We start from the raw sequence: 24,358 nt of genomic DNA on the forward strand, positions 1-24,358 counted from the left end.
TTCTTAAATTTATTATATTATAAATTTAAATTTTCTTTTTTATGATTAGAAATTAAGTACATCAATATAAGGTAAATAGCAACATGAAATTAAAAAAATGAATTTATTTTTAATAAAGTAAAATAATGGGTCTTATCGTTCTGGGCAATGAGAGTTTATTATGGATTATTGGAGCACTATGAGTTTTAATCATATATTCCTTGGAAAACTTGAGCTCGTTTATAGACATTTATTTCCTATATAGATCTGACATGGATCTTGAAGCAATTAAGCAGGCCGTTTTGTACATGTTAAAAATTGGAAGATTTCATTAAATAAAAGTTATCGCAAATATACTTAGTAAATAAGCCGAAACAATGGGCGGACATCCCTAATCTGTTAACTTTGCTTTAAATATCATCTAATTTTTAAAATTAAGTAAATTGGTATTATCCTCTTAGAAATTTTTTTATCCTCCCTAGCCTGCCTAGCCGCAGCGCTCGGCCCCCTTGCCTGGCTAGCCGCAGCGCTCGGCTCCCTAGCCTAAAACCTAACCTAACCTAAAATAGTTGTTCGTCGGTAGTCGGGGGGGGGGGGGGGGGGAGAGAGGGGGGTACAAAATTGAAAAAAATTTTAAAAAAAATTTCTAAGAGGATAACGCCAGTAAGGTAAATTTGTTATTTTTACTGTGATATTGTAATAGTTATTTCTCGTATCGTATTATAAACGGCTTTCCGCGGATATAGAATGTACAATTATGAGATTAAAACTAGTTTTTTTAGCCCCGAGTCCTTAACTGGATATAATACGATGCTAGACATAGTTTTTTCGTATGGATGAGAACCGGTTCCTATCCACCGGATTCGAATGAATACGAGAAAATAGTTTAAACTCTGGTGTCGAAAATAACCCCGTGAACTACAATTTATATTTTTCTCCAATTCTGCATTTGCCAATGAATTTACCTTAAAAAACGAAATAATATATACAACCTAACTTTGCCTAACCTAAAACATTTCATATGTATGTAAAATTTTATTTTTATAAAAATTCGTATTTGAACAAAGTGTCTCAAAAATCATAAAAATTAGGGAGATAAGAGGTGAAGTGGTAAAGAAAACCCTTAAAAAAGAGATGGATTTGGATATACTCTAATTTTTATGACGTCATGTGGCTGATTTTTTGAGACCCTTTGTCCAGTTACTAAAAGTTCTGGTATTGGAAATAAGCATTTGAGAAAATTGAAAATAACAACCACACGTGTTTTCACCTTCTAATTTCATTATTAATATTAAAAACAAACATTAAATAACCAAACTCTACCTGTTGCTATGATCAATGGAAACAATCCCGTATTGGTGCAATTTTATCTTAACCCCGTGAAGGAACTTTATTATAATTTTATATAACTACTTAATCAATTACAGTTTTATTTTTCAGAACTAAGAAATGAATTAAAAATGAGGGGATTGATTATTGTATTGGTTATAATTCTTCTAAACTATACTTCTGGTGATGCTGAAGAGAGCTTATTATCTGATCCTAATGATGTGAGAACAATGGTTAGTACGAATACAGTTTAAAGGAAGCCTGCAAGAAATACCACACTTTAACTGCTGAAAGACTGCCACAAGTAGACCAAATACCCCAAATTTGAAGCCTTTAGCTTCTATAACAAAAAAGTTCTAGGCATTTTAAAATGACATTTTATGTACAATGAAAATTTTGAAAGAATTGCAATGCTCATGTTGAAAACTTTGAAATCAAACTACGTGGCCTAGAAACAAAATTATAAGCTTATTTTTGTCATAAATTTAGGTTTCCAGTAACTAAATATATTTTTAAAATAAAAATACCCATTTTTATAGTCAAAATCATTTTAAAAAATTAAGTTTAACTTGCATTGAACCGAGTGTACTGTAGCCAATCAAAAGGCTGAATCAGCTTAACAACCAATCACAGCTGAGCTTGTATTAGTTTCCCCCTTTGTTTCCGCTACGATTTTTGTTTAAAAATGCAATTTAAATCGATTTTTTTTCATACATTTTGACTATGAAATGTGATGTTTTTATTGTAAAAATGTAATCAGTTACCGGCAATCTAAAATTCTGACAAAGATAAGGTTTTAATTTTGTGTCTAGGCGACGTAATTTAATATTGTTTTTTCTTTTATGAGCATTGGAAATCTTTCAAAAATTCCATTGTACATAAAATGCTATTTTGAAATGCCTAGAACTTTTTGTTATTGAAGCTGAAGGCTTTAAATTTGGGGTATTGGGTCTACTTGTGGCAGTCTTTCAGCAGTTAAAGCGTGGTATTTCTTGCAGGCGTCCTTTAAGATCTTTCCTCAATCCAAAACTCTATTTGATTATTAAAATTTTAGTCAATATAAAACTGTGTTTTAACATTTTTGTCAGCCGTAGCCTTTCCGTTCATAAAATATTGAAAAATGTTATAATTTTTATATTTAATGTTAATTCAAATATCAAAACTTAATGCTTTTAGGTGCTTAGTAACAAATTAATATCTAGAATCTGTAGAAATATCATATATTTAGGTGCTTGGTAACAAATTAATATCTCCAGAATCTGTAGAAATATCATATATTTAGGTGCTTGGTAACAAATTAATATCTAGAATCTGTAGAAATATCATATATTTATGTGCTTGGTAACAATTGATACCTCCAGAATCTGTAGAAATATTATATATTTAGGTGCTTGGTAACAAATTAATATCTTCGGAATCTGTAGAAATATTATATATTTAGGTGCTTGGTAACAAATTGGTAAAGTAAGGGAGGGGACGATGGATCGAATATTCAATTTTTAGGAGTCTTAGACTTTGGGGACTGGCTTAAAGGGAATGTGCAAGAAATTAGCAGTTTCTGACTGAGTTTGGGGACTTGCGCATAGAATGCCGCTACTCGTTATGTATGTTTTGAATATTGCAGACGGGGAGAAGGGAAGTGGGGGAAGGGAAATAAACACTCGTTGTGTTAGTTTGGAATGTAGCAGACGGGGAGAAGGGAGGTGGGGGCAAGGGGCAAGGGAAATAAACAGAATAAAAAGGGGCAGTCATATTCTTGCTAGCAGCTGGCCGGGTCCAATAATCTTTTAATATAAAAATCACACCAAAAAACCTCAATATATTTCATCAAAAACAAGTTGTGATTTCACTTTACATGACGCTATGGAAATCTATTATTCAATTAACAATCCCTTTATAATTTCCTACAAATTTATTGGATTAAACTGGATTTCGTGCCCTGTCTTTGATAACTCTTATATTGAATTAATTGCCCATTGTCCCCTCCCTTACTCCCTGAGAATATGTAGAAATATTATATTTAGGTGCTTGGTAACAAATTAATATCTCCAGAATCTGTAGAAATATTATATATTTAGGTGCTTGGTAACAAATTGATATTTATAATATGTAGAAATATTATATACTTAGGTGCTTGGTAACAAATTTATATCTCCAGAATCTGTAGAAATATTATATATTTAGGTGCTTGGTAACAAATTAATATCTCCAGAATCTGTAGAAATATTATATATTTAGGTGCTTGGTAACAAATTGATATCTATAATATGTAGAAATATTCTATACTTAGGTGCTTGGTAACAAATTAATATCTCCAGAATCTGTAGAAATATTATATATTTAGGTGCTTGGTAACAAATTAATATCTCCAGAATCTGTAGTAATATTATATATTTAGGTGCTAGGTAACAAATTAATATCTATAATATGTAGAAATATTATATACTTAGGTGCTTAGTAACAAATTAATATCTCCAGAATCTGTAGAAATATTATATATTTAGGTGCTTGGTAACAAATTAATATCTAGAATATGTAGAAATATTAAATATTTAGGTGCTTGGTAATAAATTAATATCTAGAATATGTAGAAATATTATATATTTAGGTGCTTGGTAACAAATTAATATCTAGAATATGTAGAAATATTATGATTAGGTGCTTGGTAACAAATTAATATCTAGAATATGGAGAAATATTATTTATTTAGGTGCTTTGTAACAAATTAATATCTTCAGAATCTGTAGAAATATTAATTTTTAGGTGCTTGGTAACAAATTAATACCTTCAGAGTCTGTAGAAAATCCAGGAGAAGAATTTATCAGTATTGCAATTATTGTTTGTAATGTTAAGTAAGTGTTTTTATACGGAACGACTTCCAAAACTATTTTTAAAAGGTTGTAGCCATTAAATTTATTTTTTTGGAAAATTACCTAATCAATCAATATCTAAAAATTGTTAATGAAATAATAAAAAAAACATATATAATACAGAAAAAATCTTTTATTTGTAGAAATAATCTAATATCCTTTAAAAGTTTAATTTTCAATTATGTTTATACATCTCTTTCTTTAAAATTTGATCATGCTCATTCTTTAATGGAATGATTGTATGATTTGATACCCAGCATCTACTAAAGTGGTTTTGTTTCTTTAGAAATGTTGCATTGACATGTCGTTAATTTTCAATACGACTTTTTTGTGACATATTTAAAGAAAATGACTTATTAATATGGCCTTAATTGTTTTTTATTTGCCATCATTTTTCTTAAAAAAAGAAATTACAAATTAATGCCTGATTAAATATAAAATTTAAGGTTGTTTCAATACGTCATATTCTATTTTTTCCACATATTAATATATGTTATAGAATACATATTAATGTGACAGTAAATAAAATAAATAATGTGGATTCAAAACGTCCTTTATTTGTATTAAGTCATCTTTATTAATTAAATAATTTAAATGACGTATTGATAAATAAGAACGCATTAAAATGATCTTATCTAAATTTAATAAGGAAATGGATCAAATAGTTACTGATTTTGACACTAATTGTTTAGCTTTGTTTTCTCAATGTTTTGACCTTATTTTTAGTTTGACAATTATTATTTTGTAATGAAATGAAGGATATTAGTACTACAGACACCACTATGAATTTATATTTTAGTTCCTTTATGCATGTATATTATGAAAACTAATTTTTTTGGTGAGACCTTCTAGAAAGAATAGAACCATATATATAGGTCATGAAAATTTTCAGTAAGCAATGAAATAATAGAAACATATTATGTGTTTGATTCAAAATTGTTAGATTAATTTTAACCCTGAATTATTTCTACTATTTTGTTTGTAAGTAAATAATACATTACCAAATTTGGTAGCCATATTGTTTTTTTTGACGTTTTATAAAAATTTGACGTCTTAATACAGCCTTAAATGATTTAAATTGAATTAAATTTAATCATTTTATTTACCACAAATAATAAAAAATTATAATACAATTTTGAAAGTTTGGCGGCCATCTTGTTTTTCTGGACGTTTTAAAGGAAAAATTGACGTTTTAATGCGCCGTTATTTAAGATAAAATGTCATTAATTAAATTCAAAATATTGTTATTATTTATATTTTTTTTGATGACGTTTTTTTAAAGATAACGACGTGTTTTTGGTACACAACACGTCCTTTAAAAAAATTTAAAAAATATGAAACGTCATTTGTATAGTAATAAAAAAGTTACGTCATTAAGGACGTATTAATGCGACATGTTTCTTAAAATAATGCGATAAAAGTATATGCTGGGTAAGCATCGCTTTTATTGAAATTGTCTTTCTTATCAATTATTTGTTTTGTTTTAGCGTAAAAGATATGGTTAAAGGAATACTTCGAGTCTTTTCCATCCTTTTCAGTTCTATATTTTATTCTTCTAAGGTGAATTTATTTTAAAAATATGTAGAGCTACTCCGTCTGTCCGTAAAAAAAATAATCCAAAAGTAAGTGCTCCCTTTAATGAATTTTATAAATTAAAGTGTAATAATTTGTTCTAGATACTTGACTGCGTATTACGTAATAAATGTTTAGCTTTACATTAATCACAAAGTTACTCTATAACTCACTTTGTCTGCTGTCTGTCTCGATGGCTTCTTGGGTTAGATCTAATCTGTTTTTATCAGCGATAGAACATTTTTTTAAATATTCTACTGGCCATTTGCATACCAACTTCAGCTATTGACCAACGGAATTAATCTGTCTATAATACGATGCGATAAAAAAATATCTTTTTATTTTAGGGGAATGCCTTACATTTTATAATAATAACAGATAAATCATCATTTAAAGATGTACATAAATCTGTCAGCGATACCATAGGTAATATTATTATTCTTATTTAAAAGAAGAAAAAACACGCAACCTTCCAATAATTTTCTATATATGTATAGTAGATATTTGCCTTTAGTATAAACTATAGCTCTTTAAATTCTTCGGAAGAGGCACGGTTAATTTTTTTTTTTTATAATTATAGCCCTAAACCTTCCTTTAATCTTAAAACTTTTAAACCTTAATGGAAACACAACCTAAATATTTAATTGCTTTTTACAACATCTGTGCGTTTATGACAATTTGCTATTTTGAATATATGGCATACTTTTGTAGATAATTTATGTATATTTTTAGGAAAATTTATAAGCGAGACATTCATTCGTGAGCTTACTGTAGCTGATCCTGATTGGCACGATGTAGCACTTTTTCCAAAATTAAAATTTGATTTTGTTGACATTCAAAGCATAACTGATATTTTCAGGTAAGTTTTTACAAAAACAGATACTCTATTCTATTTGGTATTGCAACTTTACAGAATGTTTAAGATAGCTCTTTAAAAAACAAGGATGATATTATCTATAAAACAAAGCTCTGAAATGGAAGGACAAACGAACATAAACGCTTGTAGAGTGTCAGAATTGAATAAGCATAATATATGTATAAGTCTGGACAAAATTGTAAGTAAATTTGTTACAAAACTGCTTAAATACATGATACTGTTTAAGGACATACTTACATTTTTAGGACTTGATTATAGAGATGCCTCGCTTATAACATTGTACCTTATTAATTGTACCATTAAACCTTGTGGCAATAGGATTCAGTATACCAAAAATCTGATGAATCGGATAATTTTAACATACGGACATTCTGGTAACGATAATAGAGTTGTTGCGGTTTCTAAGTTGTACCTAACTGTTATAGGAATGCAAAATTTGAAATCGATAGGAAAATTCTAACCTGTTAAGATTAATTAAAAGAGCTAACCGCAACGGACGTACGGACCTACCCTAATTATATAAAAGCTTCGCTTTTAATAACTCAAAAATGTTATTTCTTATTATAACATCATTTGTTCTTTTTTTTGTATCGTATTTTATGTAAATTAATCTTTCATTTATTTTAGAGAAGAGATAGATATAATGAAAGTGATGTATTCAAAAAATACTGATAGTAAGTTTTTTATGTTACCAACAATCATAGCTATGTTTAAACATACATACTCTGTTACTCACTGTAAAAAAAGGCCATTATGTTTTACCATCCCATTGGAAAATTTTTTACCGTTCCAATTAGATAACTTTGAGTAGGGTACTTACATCCCCCCTCCCCTCTAAAATTGCATCGTACCCTTACAAATGAGATATACCATACCAAATTGCATGATTATGATGTAGTGTCATCATTGTTAATTTATTATTAATTTTTTGTAGAAAATATAGAAACCAAAAGTGATGATGGAATAGACATTGTAATTTCTGCTAAATATTACCAGGTTTGTTTAATACTTCTTTTGATATTTAATCTAGGACTCGACTGTCGCAACTTTTTAGATTTTTTTTAGAATCAAATTTGTTTAAATGAACATTGGTTTTTCCAATAGATATTATGCTGCAAATGTGAACTATTAAATTAGGAACTGCTGTGGATATCCAAAGCGAATTATTAAAACAAAGGGATGAGAGCCGCGTTGCTGACAGTTAAAACAAATAACAGTTAATGCAGTAGATTCGTCTGTTGCTGAATATTAATGTTTATCTTGTTAGTTTTGACTTTATTGAAGTGTTTGATAATGTTTTTAAAATTAAAAAAAATCTGAATTGATGATATAAAATAAATATATACAGTGTGTTTTTTTTTATGAGAACTTTTTTGAAAGCAATTTTACCCCACTTATAATTATCAGAATTTAATGATTAATGGCTTATTTTCTTTGTTTTTTAAGGCAATTAATAGAACAACAAAAAATTATTTCAGTTTTTATTTAAAAAGTACAGTAAAATCTAAATTTCAAAACTTAGGTGTCAACATATAAAAATGGTTATAGTGCATTTTTCTTTAAAAGAATGGATTTTCTGTAGTCGACTTTGGGGGGCCAGTACTTCCTCCCTGGTTGAGATATGACCTTCAAACTTTGATATGTTCTAGTACATGTCCCTAATAGTATCTGTATACATTTTTAGCTCTATATCTCAATTTTGAAGTGTTTAGCAGCCATTCTTGCAAAAGGTTGATTATTTGAGCATAAGAAAAATGCGCTAAAACCATTTTTAGATGTTGACACCTAAGTTTTGAATTTTAGATTTTACTGTACTTTTTAAATAAAAACTGAAATATTTTTTTGTTGTTCTATTAATTTCCTTAAAAAACGAAGAAAATAAGCCATTAATCATTAAATTCTGATAACTATAAGTGGGGTAAAATTGCTTTCAAAAAAGTTCTCATAAAAAAAAACACACTGTATATTGAACAAATATGTTAGGATTTATTTTATATTGGACCATTTTATCCTTTGGTTTTCAAGAATATTAAAAGGTAAAATTTTAAGAAAGTTTAATTAACAATATACTAATTCTATTTTAATAGATTAAAAATTGCCGTTTTCTTTATAACAATCAGAAAACAGTTTGATATAAAGTAGCTACACTTCTGTAAAACTAAATTTGTCTGTAAGACTTCTTTAGATATGCTTCTTAAAGTCCATGCGGTTATTATACTAATCTTTAACTGTCCGTTCTTCTATTTAGTTGTTATGAGATTTGATAGATAAATTATATACTTTGCTGTTTATGGATGCTATTTGTTTAACATACTAAAGAGACAGTAAGTCTGTTTGTCAGTCTCGCTAACCGATGTACTGACAGTCAAGCTTCTTACATTTTCATAGATATTTTTATTCTATTTTGAGAGAGAGTATCTATACTTTCTTACAAGAAATTGCCACAAGAAAAAAAACACTCTTTTAAATGACTCTTGAGGCAAGAAGGGGCAAAGCTGCTAGTGCATGATCATAAAGAAAATGGCCTTAGTTTAAAGATAACAAAAAAAATTTGCCTAGGTTGATAGCAATGGACACTGATTTAAAAGTAAAAGAAGATTTACACGAACTTTATAAATACTTTGATTTAATGACAAGGTTTGTTTTATTTTAATAAAATTATATTATACAAATCAAGTATAAAAAAGGAGGCGGCCGATTTGGCTGTGAGTAGGTGAAAAAATGACTGTGAACTAAGGCCGTGAAATTCGAATTGTTTAGTGTTTGAAGAAAATGGCGTGTGCAAATATTTAGTTCCTATTAGTCCTCATCTTAGCAGCTGAGATTGTCTAAAGTATAACGACCAAATACTAACTATGACTGTGAGAAATGGATTTTAAAAATGTTTGACTTGCGATCATAACAGTTCAATTTGTCAATAAAATGAATAGCTGATTACGGCTGCTGCTTTGGAGCTATAAGAATGGCTTTTTTTCTCAAAATTATTCTCTCAAAGAACAAGTTTATCCAAACTAATTAAAATATCCGGGTCTTGAAAAAAGCGAAGTTTTTTCCAAAACAGGGCAGGCATTACCTTCCAAAGATTTGACCTCAGATGGGCTAGGTATGAGCTATAATCTATGTTCAGGTGTCTATAGAAGCGTCATTGCATGCTTTACAAATAACTCGACAATATTTGACATTTCAAGTAAAGCATCAAAGATAGACCCTAGGTTGTGTCGAGTTATTTGTAGGGCATGTCATGACGTTTCTATAGACACTTTAATATTGATTCTAGCTCATAACTAGCCTAAATTTTAGAAAGGTAATTTCTGTCCTTTTTCGGAAAATCTTCGTCTTCTTTACAAGATCCAATTATCTTTCTTTTTCAGTGAAGAAATAATAGCTTTGACAGCAGACCAAGCTGGTTTTTATGAAACTCTAAGAGACTATACAAATGTGGTAACTAATTTTAATTTTCATTTATTTGTAATGTACAATTTTACCCTCTAAAATAATTATCTTTATTTGCATATTCTTGAGCCTTCCTCATTTTGCCATTTTTAAAATTTTCGCTTACATCTTTATGCATTTGTATCCATATGTATAATTTGTTATCATTTTAGAACGGAACTGGAATAAAAACTACAGATGAAGTAAAACAGAGAGGTTTAAACACTGGGGTTGTACTCTATGATCTAGGTAAGTGTATTTTTTTTTTAAATTAAAGAAGCACGACTGATTGGTATCTTTTTGTGGCTAGTTTTATGCTATCACTAGAGAAAGAGTACCAATTGATTTTGCCCAGAGATAGAACAACAAAATTTCTACTATGGTAGATTATTCGGGGAAAATTTGGCTTTTATTTTTCTTTTTAAGATTACATTCCTACAACAATGAGTTCCTAAAGGCAAAAACTAGTAGGGTAATGAATCGGGAACTCAGTCTAAAAGGCCTAACAAATAATTACAATAAAAGTTGTTAAAAAAATTTGTGGTACATCCTTGAGAAATAATAAACTTCCGTGAGTAGTAAGGTCATGACCGTTTGACCCTCCTTGACCGATTTTCTATTTCCTTCCTGTAATTTTGCCGTTTGAAATCTGATGCCAGACACCGAATTTCAAAACAGCTATAGACCAACCAATTTTTTTTATGTAGTCTTTTATTGTGATCAGAAACAGATAAAAATACTAATTGGCGCCGCCAACCGCCGTTTTACCGCCGTAACCGCCAAAAATGGTGGTTTCCGTTATTTGCCGTTTTTCTGCGTTGGTCAGAAAGGGTAATTTTTTTGTTATAAAAAACAAAAGTTCCACCTAAAATTTGGTGATCCTAGCTTTAAAATTGGCCGCTCTTCAGCTGTTTTAATATTTAGCGGCTGGCCGCTAAAAAGCGGCTAAGGAGCGGTCTGACCACTATGACTAGAAAAAGTAATTTTCTCTAAATTTGCACATGAACCACCAGAAAAAAAATGTATGTCTCTAACTGTAACAGGAGCCGAGATAGAGGGGGGGTCAAATTAGCCCGCACCCCTCCCCCCCGATCTATTAAGGTGGGAATTGGGGCCCGATCTGTAAGGGTTAATCAATAAATCACCATTAACTGCATTTTTTAGGTAAGATGAGAAAGAGTACCATTTATAGAGAGGAATTAGAGTATGACAGCTTTATTCTTATCAAAGAAGATTTGGGAATTGAAAATGTAAGTTTTTAAAAAATTTTATGAACAGATATTATCATGATGATTGACCGATACAAATATCAGTGCATTTTAAATATCCTGTTGCTTAATGAGCATTTATGAGAAAAAATTTTAAACTGTTTAACATTTTTTGTGAGAAACTTTTGAAATTGACACCTGTCACACCTACCTATGGTTAGAATAAGGGGTCATATATCTATATATCGAATTCTCAATCTGATATTAGGCAGGGACAAGGTATGGCCAACAAGCGAAATAAATCAAGTCAATACTTGGGGGGCAGATGAAAATGTACTCTTTACTACTATGTATAACCCTTCAAATTAATTTAGTTGTTGGTTACAGTTGGATATTAGGGATTGGACCTATAGGATAATTCGTCTCCCTATACTTTTATCTTTATGTTATAAATGAGAACATTATAGTGAATCATGGATCTAAAGGGATATGACAATGTATATATATACACAAAATTACCCCTAATGTAGATTATAATTAGTGGTTAAAACGTATGGACACTAAATTTAATAAACCAACCAATCTAATTTCATTGAAAGTAATCAAAGTTGTTAAGCCAACAAATAAGAAAACTTTCGAATAAAACATTGGGGACTTGTGTAATAAACAGCACCTTGTTCCCTCTCTCTCTGATAGTGAACAAATTATCAATATTTAGGTTGAAATGATGGTAGGAGATCAAGATTGGTTTGTGCTGCTCATGTGGAAACACCCTCAACTATTTAAAGTAAAAACCCCTGATAACAACAACAAAAAAAATTATGTTAAAATCTAATAATGAATCAAATGAACCAATAAGTAGGCTGACTAGTGCTGTGTATAAATTAAAAGCTGGATCCCTAATATAAATTTGAAAAAACATAACTATTAAAATGCTTAATTTTTGCATTCTTACGGAGGAGGACAAAAAAAAAACTACAAAAAATGATATTCACAGTAGTGGGTAATGGGATGGAATAAATTATATTTTTTTTTTTAGATTTTACCTTGTGGCTGGAACTACCAGCTAACTGCCTTCAAAGTTCCCGAAGAACAAATTTGTAAAGAAGAACCAAAAATTAGACACTGGCATGGGCAAATACATGAAGCTTAAATAATAATTTATTATCTAATTTAAATAAAATCAAGTTTTGCAAAAAGGACATTTGACATACAAAACAATCAATGAATTCAAATTTAAAGAAACTTGCGTTTTTATTAAACAGTTAGGAGATGGACACCATTTTTACAAAAGCAGAAATATAATATTTGTAAACATGAATGTAAAATCCCGGTTTAGGTTAAAAAATGATTTCAATCTCCTAACCTGTTAAATATTATCATATTCTTTCTTTCATTGTAAACTTTTGGATTATTCTTTCGTCTAATCCCCAATTTTTTTGTGCACGCACCTGCACTATTCACTCAAATCAATGCAATTTTATGCTATTATATAAAATAGCAAGCTTTATACCCGAAGCCTCAGGTTTCAATAACTTTTGATATGATTGAGTTATCCTCATAAAACCTACCTTTCAATTTTGATATAATTCATTTCATGATATACAGGGTGGGGCAAATAAGACCGGACAAATTCTAACTTCTAAACAAATGAACATAAAATCGTCAATTTTAAAGATTTTGTTGAGTTTTAAAAATTGGCAAACAAAATAGGTATATGACTATTAGATTATTCAATAAAATTGCTGCCAGCCTTAATCACCACCTCTACCCGCCACCTGAACCGCCGGCAGGTCCAGGTCAAAATGTACTTGTCCAAGCTGGCGTAGTTCTCCTTGATAGTGGCAATGAGGGAGGTCTTTGTGGCATGGGCACGTCTATTGGTGCATGCTTCAAAGTAGCCCCAGGCCCAAAAGTCCATTGCATTAAGATCGGGCTGCTGGGAGGCCACATTTCCTTAGGAACGTGAGTAACCGCAGGATCCAAATTCGCCCAACTTTAAAGCTACCATTATACACGGAGGCTCTTATTTGGACCACAGTTGAGCTAGAACGACGTTTTTTACCTTTTTAGAAATGGCATGAAGTTTCAGGTAGGGTTGTCAGCGCAACCCATAGTCTAAAATGAGTTTTTAAGTTCAATATGGGTCCGTGAAGTCAAGAACCGAGAAATTTTCACGAATTTTCACGGTTTTTGACGTTTTTTACATCTCAAAATCTGCCCCGTTTCACTTTGCTGGAGTACTACGGCCAAGCCATTTCAGATAGAGAGCTCTAGTCTTTTCTAGTGTCTTACTTATGTATCTGACAGTATCCCCAGCAAGTTACAAAACTCTACCTCACGTACAGATGGGCTGAGGTCAGATTTAGTGGGCCCTAGTCGAGAATCCAGTTTAAACCACCGGCGCATTTGGAATCTGCCTTGTTGAACATATGCGCGGCCAGCTCGTTGTACACGTCCATCTTCGTCCAAAGATTTTTTTGTGCTAAAAGGTCATTACCTAAGCTTTTTATAGTGTGGTCAAACGTCCTGATTGGTCAAGTAGTTTTGGCGCTATTTCCGTTTAAAGTTTGTCCGGTCTTATTTGCCCCACCCTGTATATGCATAAATTTTGATAAGTAAAGAAATACAAAATAGCAATGTTTTAGCACAAATCTCATAAAAGTCACATAATAATAAAAAAAGATAAAACTAGTTATTCACAATTAGTTTAATGATTCCAACAAGATGAGAGAACTTTTAAATTTATTTTAGCACAGCTTGATGACAGCTCAAACTAACTGAAGTATATTTCACCTTTTCTTTTGTAAACACACAAAATCTGGCGTTGATACAGTAAATATTTATGCAGAATTACATTTAGTAAACTTGTTATCAAAATGATAATATTGAGGCAGAAAAGTTTATATTGAATACCCAATAAATTTTGAAATCAAAATCCATTCTCTTATTCTCTAATTCACAGTGTAAAATTAAGCAATTAAAGCTTATAATTAGCTTATAATTAGACAACAAATATTCTTCAATTTGTATTTTGAACCCAATGAAGTAAATATAAAAGATTGTTTTTTAAAGTTTACATGTCAATTTATACCTGTTAACCGGTGTTGTATATTATATATATTTCTGTGATATTTAGGAGTTCAATCAAGCAAACTACACTAATATGTATTTTTCAGATGCTAGTTATAAAATTATGATAAAATGATTAGAATAGTTACAGTATTTTTATTTTTTCTGTTAGTCAATTTTTCATTTTCATTTGATACCAGTGATCAACATGAAAAAGAGGTAAATATAGTTATTAAGAACAAATTTGTTAAGGGCTGAGCAGCAATAACAAACAAATCAGTAATTGATGAAAAAAGAGTAGTTATGTGTAAATAAGTGGAGTAGGTCATTTAGACATTTATTGCCAAATTGTAAATTTCCATAAGGCAATTAGGTCAAGCTATGAAAGATTGCACTAAATTTTATTCAGTTTTATAGACCCACATTCCCCATCCTTAACCTTTTTATGCTTCTCATGTACATTTAAAGTTTTGGCTCAAACATTCAACTATTTTTATTAAATAAAATAAGCTCAAACATTACTAAAGCAACTATTTGACCTCAGAAAGGCCTTTGATATATTTGTTCATATTTATAAATATTTTTTAGCTTAGACAAATTGTTGAAAATTATGAAATAGAAGACCATGACCTTAGAAAAGGGGTAAGTTTAAGAATATATTTGATTTTGGAATTTCTATTTTTTTGGTAAATTGTTATTTGGTACTTGTATGTTGTCAATCTCGTTTGTAATTATAAGTTATTATGTTTTAAGATATTGCGAAAATATCTGATAGGAGCAGATCTAGTAAAATCACCTGGTCCTGAATATATAACCATTGGTTTCATCGCCAGCAATGTACAGTAAGTAATGTTATTATTTTTTGTATAAACTTGCGGTTACGTCCCTAGGGATAGGGATTGCATTTTAGGCTGGTGGTAATACCGTTCTCCAAAGTTGCATAAACCTCCCTTGGACGTATAGGAATACAATGCTTAAGAGAATCATATCGGTGAAATGGTTGATAAGATCCATCGCTACTCATACAGACAGATACAAGAAAATAAAGTAGTAAGAACTTCAAAAATTACCTATTAATATCGAGCATCATATTAGTCGTGGTATTTTTTGGAGAATTACCCCTCAACAAAAATAATATACATTAATCACATATAAATGATAAACTTCATACTTTGATTTTAGTAAGAAAGGGCTGGTGGATGGAATCTTAAGAGTATTTGGAAACTACCTTAAATCTATCTTTCTGTACTCTTCGGTGAGTTATATTTTACACACATTTAATCAATTAAGACGTTAAAATTTCAACAAGTACATTTTTCAATAGAACACGTTGAATTTAAAAATTATTTTAAAAAAGGCATTATACATACATATACTTATTGACTTAAAGTAGATGTAAATCAGTAAACTAGAATAATAACAAAATCACCACGTTTCAACAGGTTAAATCGTTCATTTTGTTCCGTTTAAGAAAAATTTATTTCTTATGTTTTGTTTATTTTAGGGAACTCCTATTCATATGGTGATTATTACAGATGCTGGCTCTTACAAACCTTTGTATCATTTTATGTATAATATAATAGGTAATTGTTCTTATACTAATCCTGGTTTACTAAAGCTTATAGGTTTCACTATCACAATACAAGTTTGAATATCCAAATATATAAATTGCTGCTAATATATGCACTTATCATTATCAAAATAGCAGCGTGTTATTGAAAATTGTGATTGGTTATTCTAGTGACAAATTATAAATTTTAAAATTAACAATTATGTCATCTTTTTAAAATTTAGAACATACAGACAAATGCCTATTTTTCTCTCAAAGTTCTAAAAGATCTGCATGTGGTGAATCAGGGATTGATTCCCATCTTAGGTTAAATCCCATATGCGTTGAATCTATTGTGTGGGTTGAATTTGTTGAGTTGAATGGTGTAATGGTTAAATTCAATATGGTTAGAATTCTAAGGATAAATACCGTCTTGCTGAATTGTGTGGATTGGCTGTATTATGGGTTGAATCCTGCTTGAGCTAAATTCCGTGGGTTGAATTCCATAGGGGTAGAATCTCTATGGTGAATCTCTTGTTATTGTATTATTAGAATTGTATTTCGTAAATGTTTCTATTCCTGTGGGTTTAATCTCAAGTAGACTAATTACCTTAGTTACCATAGAATAAATAACAAACAAACTATAAAAAATAATTTACAACTGTAAATCTTTAATAATGCAATGGTTTAATATTATCTTTTTAAATCATTCCAGGCGCCCATTTGGCAGAGTTGATAATATATGAACATACTATTGACACAAGAAATGATTGGCTTAGACTTGCAACATTTCCAAAATTAAAAGTGGAATTTGTTGACATCTTGTCTATTACAAGCCCTCGCAGGTAATTGTTTGATGGTACTTTATCCTAGATAATAAACAAACAAATGAACATGAAGAGTTAAAAAGAAAAGTAATGATTTAAAAATAATAACTTAAAAATTATTTTTTATGATTTAGAAAAGAGATAGATGCAATGAAATTACATTATTCAATACAACCTAGGGGTAAGATATATTAACATCAGAGCTGGGTTTTTATAAGTGATAGTGAAAGTGGAAAAGGGGGTGGGGGAGGATTGGGGTTCCGTTTTTTCTCTATTTTTCATGCCCCCCACCCCCCCCCCTTTCCACTTTTACTTTCAATTATAAAAACCCACCTCAGGCGTTTTTATATGCAGTTTTGTTTTCCTATTATTATTATCTTTTTTTCTGTATCTCATGATTTCTATTCTGAACATCTGCTAGAATGTGTATATGACCTATTACATTTATTAGAATTGTAAGGTACATTAAAGTAAATACAAATATTATGTAGGAACTTTCAACAAATATTTTTTTGCTCCTTTCGTTTCAATGTTTATTTAACTTTATGCAATTTATGATTGTTGAGTTTAATCTAACTAAAGGTCAGTTTTGCTCAACTTTAAATTATTTCTAGATTTTGAGAGGTTTAAGAAGAATACTTTAAATGGAAACACTATCGTTCTATCTCCTAAATATCAATTGGTAGGATTTAATTTCAGTAGCGCAAATATTCTGTAAATGTAGTGTGTCTGTGCGTTACTGACCAAATAAAGTTTACATATTATAAGCTGAGAGTGTAAGATTTTTCTGTTGAACAATTTACTGTTCTTTGGTTTTCTCAGACTTACTTGTCCTTGAAAATACTTTATGATCGTTATTTGTCTAAAATAAACATGAATTTCTGTTAAAAACTACTTTAATGCTATAATAGAGGTTCCGGGACAAATTAGGTATTTCTATACAGGTTAAGTTAGGTTAAGATATAAATATAGAAATAAGACCCTTAGGCATTTAAAAAACCTATAAATGGGTTTTAAATAGGTTAGGTTAGGTTAAATGTCCAATTCGATGTTTGTCACTCCTTCGATTGTCCTAGGGCCATAATAGAATGTGTCACTTAACGGGAAGAGACTACAAAAATATTTAATTTCAGGATCTGTTTTACATGGCTCCATTTTACTTTGAAGCATTCGCCCAAATTGACAGGTAAATATATAACACTAGTTACCTATTCTAGCCTCTAAGGATATTAAGATGTTAATCCAAGGTCCTTTACCTAATGTCTAATGCGAAATTAAACAACACAATCATTAATTTTGTCTGTCCATCTAACTGCAATGTCAAACCTGAAATAAGGAAAGGTTGTGATTAACTCAGCTGGCATTAAAGATATTTTGCAATTTCTTGTGAAAATTTTCTTTACCATTATGTACTTCTACCTAATGGGATGTTCTTAGTTTTGGTATACTATCTCTAATTGTTAACATTATTTTATTTTTGTAGATTAATTATGTTTGATGTTGATTTGAAGACCGATGTCGACATAGGAGAGCTGTACACTTATTTTGATACAATGAACAGGTACATACAAAAGCAATTATAAAAAGGGTGGCTGCTGATCGATAATTTATAAAAAGTTAATTCAAAATTTTTTGGATATAAGCGACTTGTTTTTTGAAAAATAAACAAGAAAAGCTATCGGTTAGGAGGGGCGGTTGAAGAGTATTTTGGTTGCATTCTGTATGGGGTAAAGAGTTAAATTTAGCAAGTATACATTTTACTTTTACTTGCACGACAAAATAGAAAAGAACCGTCGTGACACGTATAAGTATTATATAAGCATAATAATTAGTAAATCTGAGAAGTTCTTCCCCTAGATAATGTGGCTAGATAAATCAAAGGAGACACATGCTAAAAAAATAAATTAAGATATTGATTCACTATTTTTTAGTACTGAAATGATAGCAGTAGTGGCAGATCAGGCAGACTTCTATTATACACCAAGTACATATATACAACAGGTTAATTTTTTCAAACGTAAAACTTATCATTTAATTGGATATATGTTAGCAATGCGTAGTCTTTTGCATCAATAAAAATGAAAGTTCTAAGGAAAAAGTGATACTCAAACATATGGACATTTAAATGGACATGCGGAATTTGTATTAACGGTTATAAAGTTGCTTTCTCTTTGTTTAGTTTAATAGTGACAAGTTGATGACGACAGACAAAGAAAAATTGAAAGGGCTGAACACAGGAGTTGTTCTATATGACTTAGGTAAGGATGTTGTATCAGAATAAGAATTTATGTTATATTGGTAATAATTATGCATTTACACACAGAGCACTAAAAGTATTATTGGATGTTTTTATTAAGTTCGAAAATTTAATTTACAATCTTATAAAACATTCATAAAATCCCTAGGTAATCATTGAAAAAACATTGAAAAACTTTTTAAAACAACATAAACCTTGAAAAAATTAATTGAATTGTAAATGAGATAAATTATATTAGGTTGAAAGGCTAAAACCCTAAGACAATTTTTGAGTACTACATTACATAAAAGCTGGATAAACGTGAGGCATGCGTAATAACATGCGTAATACGCTAAAACCTTATTATACTGCACTAGTTTAGTACTGGATTTGATTGTCCTTTTGCACTTATTTTTATATTATAGACAAAATGAGAAAAAGTGAAGAATATAAGAAGATTATCACAACCCATAATCTTACACACATTAAAGCAGATCTAGGAATACCAGAGGTAAGCCTAAGTTTTCAAATTGGACAATAAACAGGTTATTAGGTAGCTTTTCCATTAAGCCATTAATTTCCTTTAAAAACCATTGTCTCGTAAAATTTTTATATTAGATTTCAGGATTGGATGGAAAAATATGCTCAAAATTGTTGATAAAAGAAATCAAACATTATACTAAAGTCAAGCTATCATAAATAAACATAATATTAAAATAATCGATATATATATATTATTACTTAGATGTTGCACCAGATTTTCTAAAATAAAGAAACCCCCATTCCCCCATCCACCCTCTTATTAATAAATGATGTCCATAGTAGTAAAATAATTTGACGACAAATTTCTCCAATTTATCCTCGTACGTCCTATATTCCTTATTAAAATTCAAAAAGGTAATAATATATTCTTTGAAGGGGAGAGACGTGTTGACAATTTTTTTAACAAATAGTAGCCCTAATACTCTATACGTAGAGTATTATTTGTTAGTTTAATTGCAATAACTAATAAATTTATGTTATTAGCTGATTTTGCTGCGTTTTTTAACCTAATTATCCTTGTTTAGTTTACAATGACAGTTGGAGATCAAGAATGGATGACTTGTGCCGTCTGGAGATATCCACAATTCTTTAAGGTATGGTGTTGTTCTCTTCTTAACGTGTTCTTTCTTATAGGAATAAGTTACAACCAAAGAGAGTCAAGAAGCCTAAATTGCACCATACATTACATACATTGCATTGCTTACGTTGCACTAAAAACTGTTTTGAAATTTAAGAAATATCTTAATATCTTAAAAGAAAGAGCAAATAGGTTTATCTTTGATACATCCAAAAAGGACTGCTATTTTGCTTGCTTAGCCATCTTTAATTTTCTTTGGCCTAGAACACAGAATGGAATTTAATCTTATAATAAATGTATTTCTTATAGATGTTGCCATGTGAGTATAACATCCAGGACACGCCAGTGATTAAACTTGAAAACAGATGTGATAAACCAGGAAAAATTTATCATGAACACGGACAAATACACGAGAAGAAAAAGGTTAAACATTGATAAAATAAAAAAACCTTTACACATATAAAATTATATTTTGTATGTTTATAATTCAAATAAAATTTCAAGTAAGGATAATTTAGCAATTATTATTTTTTTGCTCGGCAGTAGCTAAAACATGAAATTATTTCTTGTCGCAGGGGACTGGCCTAAGCACTTTTCTTTTTCAAAATAAATTAACAATGCTTTAATAAAAACTAGAGGCTTCGCCCCTATAGCCTCTAGGGGCTTTGCCAAATGAGTTAATTTAAAAAAAAATTTAAAAAAGTAGTTTCCCCAGAATTTTTTTTGGGGGGGATTTTCATTTGGGGGGTGTTGAGGTTGTCCCACCCCCCAAGAAAATAGCTTAAAACCACCACAGGACCAATAGGTATATACCCTGAAGAGTAGAATCCGATCGGTTCAGTGGTTACCGAGATCTTAAGGGATGGACGGACAGACAGATAGACAGACATCAAGCTACTTTGTATTATAGATATAAATTATAATCTATATAAAATATACATTAAAACCAAATAAAATACAGTTTACCATAATTTTATCTGATTATTCATTAAAGCTCATTTTAAGACGACATTTCATATCACTGTAAAATATTTCATGTATATTTATGAATTTTGTTAATAGATTGTTTTCATCATTATTTTATTTATTTTATTATTTATTAAATAGTGCAGCTGCTCTCTAGTTAGGGTATGACCGTAAAGTCCACACTTAGCTATTTAACAACATCGTTGTGGTGGGATTCTCCCTCGATTTCAAGCGATTATTTGGAGAATTAACGGTGTGACTTTTTGTGGGCCAGGGCATTCAACCTATTCTCACTTATAGTGTCACGTGCCAGACACAGTCGAGGTTGGTACCATTTTAACGTCTTTATTATGACGCATAGTTGATCAGACTCGAACCCGACAGCAAGCAAGCAACATTATCAATAACGCTAATGCCATCCATAACAGTATTTGAAGTAATCGACTAATTATGGAATTCCAAGAACCTCATAAAATTTGATATCACTTTCAATAAATAACAATTCCCTCTCCTGCTATTTTTTTTATGAATCTTTTCTATATTAATAGTTAGTTGGTCCGTAAGTCCGTCCGGTCATACTTGAAAGCTCTGATCGTTAATTTAGTTCGATTAAAGAAGTCGAATCGTTTTCAAACTTTTTATGAATGATATTTGAAACAGTTATTTACAATTTTAAATATGTTGATTATTTAGGTAGTGATTCCCAATGCGATTTTTATCTTTTTACAATCTCCACCCATTGATATTCTTGAGCCACTATAAGCCAGAGGCACAACCGCTTGTTTGTATAATCTCAGATAAAATCTGCAGATTCCAGACGAATAAGTTAGAGACATGATTTGAGTAAAAAGAGTGTTAAACATTTGTTAACACATTTAGTTTTTTTTATATAGAATTTTGACATATTTTAATTTCGTTTTCTTCTACCCTTTCAATGACGAAAGAAATAATAAAGGAAAGTTCTTATTAAAAAAAGGGAGGGCGATTGATCTTCATAAATTTATTCTTTTTACTATCCTCCATGGTAAAGGAAGGAAGGAAAAGAGAGAATACATTTTAAAGAACAATAAATTTTACTTTAATTTCAACTCTTATCTTCTCACTCTATGATTAAAGATATAATAAAACAGAAAGTTCTCATAGAAAAGAATGGGTAGAAGATTACATTATATTAAAGATGTGAGAATTGCGTGATTTTATTTCCATCAGGAAAATAGAGAAACATAAAGAATAAACAACTTTCAATCATTTCAAGACTTTATTTCGGCTGATATTGAAAAAGGTAAGGCTGCATTGAATGAACAATTACAAAGCTTCCCTGAAACGTATAGAATATTTCAGTTTACTGTAATAATAATACCAAGGCTAGCATAATCATGATATATTTATACAGATGCGCGCACAATAAATTACCAATCGGTGTGTGGAACAATTTACGGGTGAAAAAAGAGGTACACTGCTTTTCCAATTTTAATTTTAAGTGGGTGTAGAAACCCCCTAAAACTCCCCTACCACACGCCTCTGTATAGATTGTTTGAATCAAAAAGGATGATAATGTATAATTAGCAATTGATTTACAACAGACGTACCACTTGGCAGAAAATAATTACTTGTAAAAAAGCTTTTTAAAATTTGGATTGTTTAAATGAGTTGGGAACCTTTTCGATGTGCAATTGCATTTAAATCATAAAATTACACTTTATTAAAACACACTAAGAATAAATATTTAATATGTTTTTATTGTGTTTCAACTGATAAATCTAAAATTAGTATTAAGGGCTGTCAATTTTATCCCTGAAATGATGATTCCTGAAATGATTAGGTATATTAACTTTAATGATAAAAAGTAATGTTTTATGAAGTGTTTGGACCTAATTTGCCCAACTTGTTGAAAGTTGCTGTTATGGAATAAAGCTTGCTTGTTTAAACTAGCTAAATTTCACTGAAATACTTGATATGAATTTATTTTGAAAATTGAAATGGTAGATAACCTTGTGTACAACTTTTATATGCATCGGATAAACACCAATATTTAAATAGATGTAGGCAAATGTAAATGGAATAAAATAAAGTATTTTTACCATAAGAAGCGAAGCAACAGCAATCAAATTATAATTTAAAAAAAAGAGTATAACTGTAGTAATATTTATTTAAAGCCTAAGAGATCAAAATGTAAATTCTCTATCATGTAATTTACTCATAACAAACGGATAAACCTTAGTTAATGATTAGTTTAGCAGTTTACAATCTACAAATTTTGATAATTGATTATCTATGACTAATCCAGAAAGGGTCTTTTTTAAAGCACACACATAGTAAGAGCTACTCTCGTCTACCTTTAATCACAAAGCAAATGACAGTGCCATCTTTTCATTGCTTAGTTTACAAAAGACTTTTGAAGTGGACTGATTTTTACCTTCGACACATAACAAGTATAACTAAAACATTTATAAAGGGTCGACTCATGGCTTTGTGAACTAGCCTCGTATTCTAATATTAAACATAAAAATCAGGTATTTAACTATCTGATTATTCTAACAAAATTCCCCTCCCACCTATCTGACCCGTATTGTCCACTGCCACACATTTCATATCGAAAACAGATTATGTGCGAGTTACACAGAATAGATATAATCTAGATACATACTCTGAAAATCAGCCAATAAGAATACAGTTGAGGTACAATCAGGCCATATTATTGGTTAGAGAGCGTTCAGATTTTACGAAACGGCAGTTTTTTTTTCATTCGAATATTGAGTCAGCTATAAAATGTCGCATTAATTAGAATAATGCTTTTCTTGGGTAAAATTTCTTCCCTCGTCCCAGGACGGAATTAATACCATAAAAAAACCTAGTTTTTACCACTTTTACGGTAAAATTTTACCAGCCTATACGATTTAAAAGGTGGTAAAATTTTACCGTAATCGTGGTAAAAACACTTTTAGTGGTACTTTCTCACGCTTTTTACCATCGATTTTTACCACAATTATCGGTAAAATTTTACCAGATTTCCGGTAAAATATTACCATTTTAGGACGCAAATTTATACCAGATTTTGACCAATTTTTACCACTTTTTTGGTAAAATTTACCAGAAATTTGCGGTAAATTTTACCAAAAAAGTGGTAAAACTGTTCAACACCTGGTAATATTTTTGCCCTAAACTGGTAAAATTTTACCAGAAATAGGGTAAATATGGTAAAAATTTACCAATAATTGTGGTAAAAACGGGTGGTAAAAATCACGAGAAAGTGGTAAAAAACGACCTTAATTATAGAAAAACCTCGCTTGTACACAAAACGCAAAAATAAAAAAAAAATTG

At 30.1% G+C, this 24,358-nt stretch overlaps 2 protein-coding genes across 2 annotated transcripts; both read left to right on the plus strand.

The window, feature by feature from the left end:
- Positions 1-936: 936 nt before the first annotated feature.
- Positions 937-14,447, plus strand: LOC145323591 (xyloside xylosyltransferase 1-like). The gene is made up of 14 exons (XM_080165971.1): positions 937-1,541; positions 4,072-4,160; positions 5,666-5,738; positions 6,098-6,176; positions 6,483-6,609; positions 7,255-7,301; positions 7,562-7,623; positions 8,611-8,663; positions 9,187-9,264; positions 9,999-10,068; positions 10,233-10,308; positions 11,224-11,309; positions 11,986-12,054; positions 12,307-14,447. The coding sequence occupies exons 1-14, from the start codon at positions 1,440-1,442 to the stop codon at positions 12,418-12,420; spliced, it is 1,125 nt and encodes a 374-aa protein (XP_080022097.1). The 5' UTR covers positions 937-1,439; the 3' UTR covers positions 12,421-14,447.
- LOC145323590 (xyloside xylosyltransferase 1-like) lies at positions 14,441-21,147 on the plus strand. The gene is made up of 15 exons (XM_080165970.1): positions 14,441-14,558; positions 14,928-14,981; positions 15,093-15,181; positions 15,522-15,594; positions 15,844-15,922; positions 16,604-16,733; positions 16,850-16,896; positions 17,330-17,397; positions 17,849-17,901; positions 18,199-18,276; positions 18,647-18,716; positions 18,895-18,973; positions 19,377-19,462; positions 20,019-20,087; positions 20,381-21,147. Exons 1-15 carry the CDS (start codon positions 14,472-14,474, stop codon positions 20,504-20,506), a joined length of 1,188 nt encoding a protein of 395 aa, XP_080022096.1. The 5' UTR covers positions 14,441-14,471; the 3' UTR covers positions 20,507-21,147.
- The last annotated feature ends 3,211 nt before the right edge of the window (positions 21,148-24,358 follow it).

Source organism: Acartia tonsa, chromosome 7 (assembly GCF_053477335.1).
Source record: "Acartia tonsa isolate MP-2025a chromosome 7, ASM5347733v1, whole genome shotgun sequence".
In the NCBI taxonomy this organism is placed as follows: Eukaryota; Metazoa; Arthropoda; class Copepoda; order Calanoida; family Acartiidae; genus Acartia; species Acartia tonsa.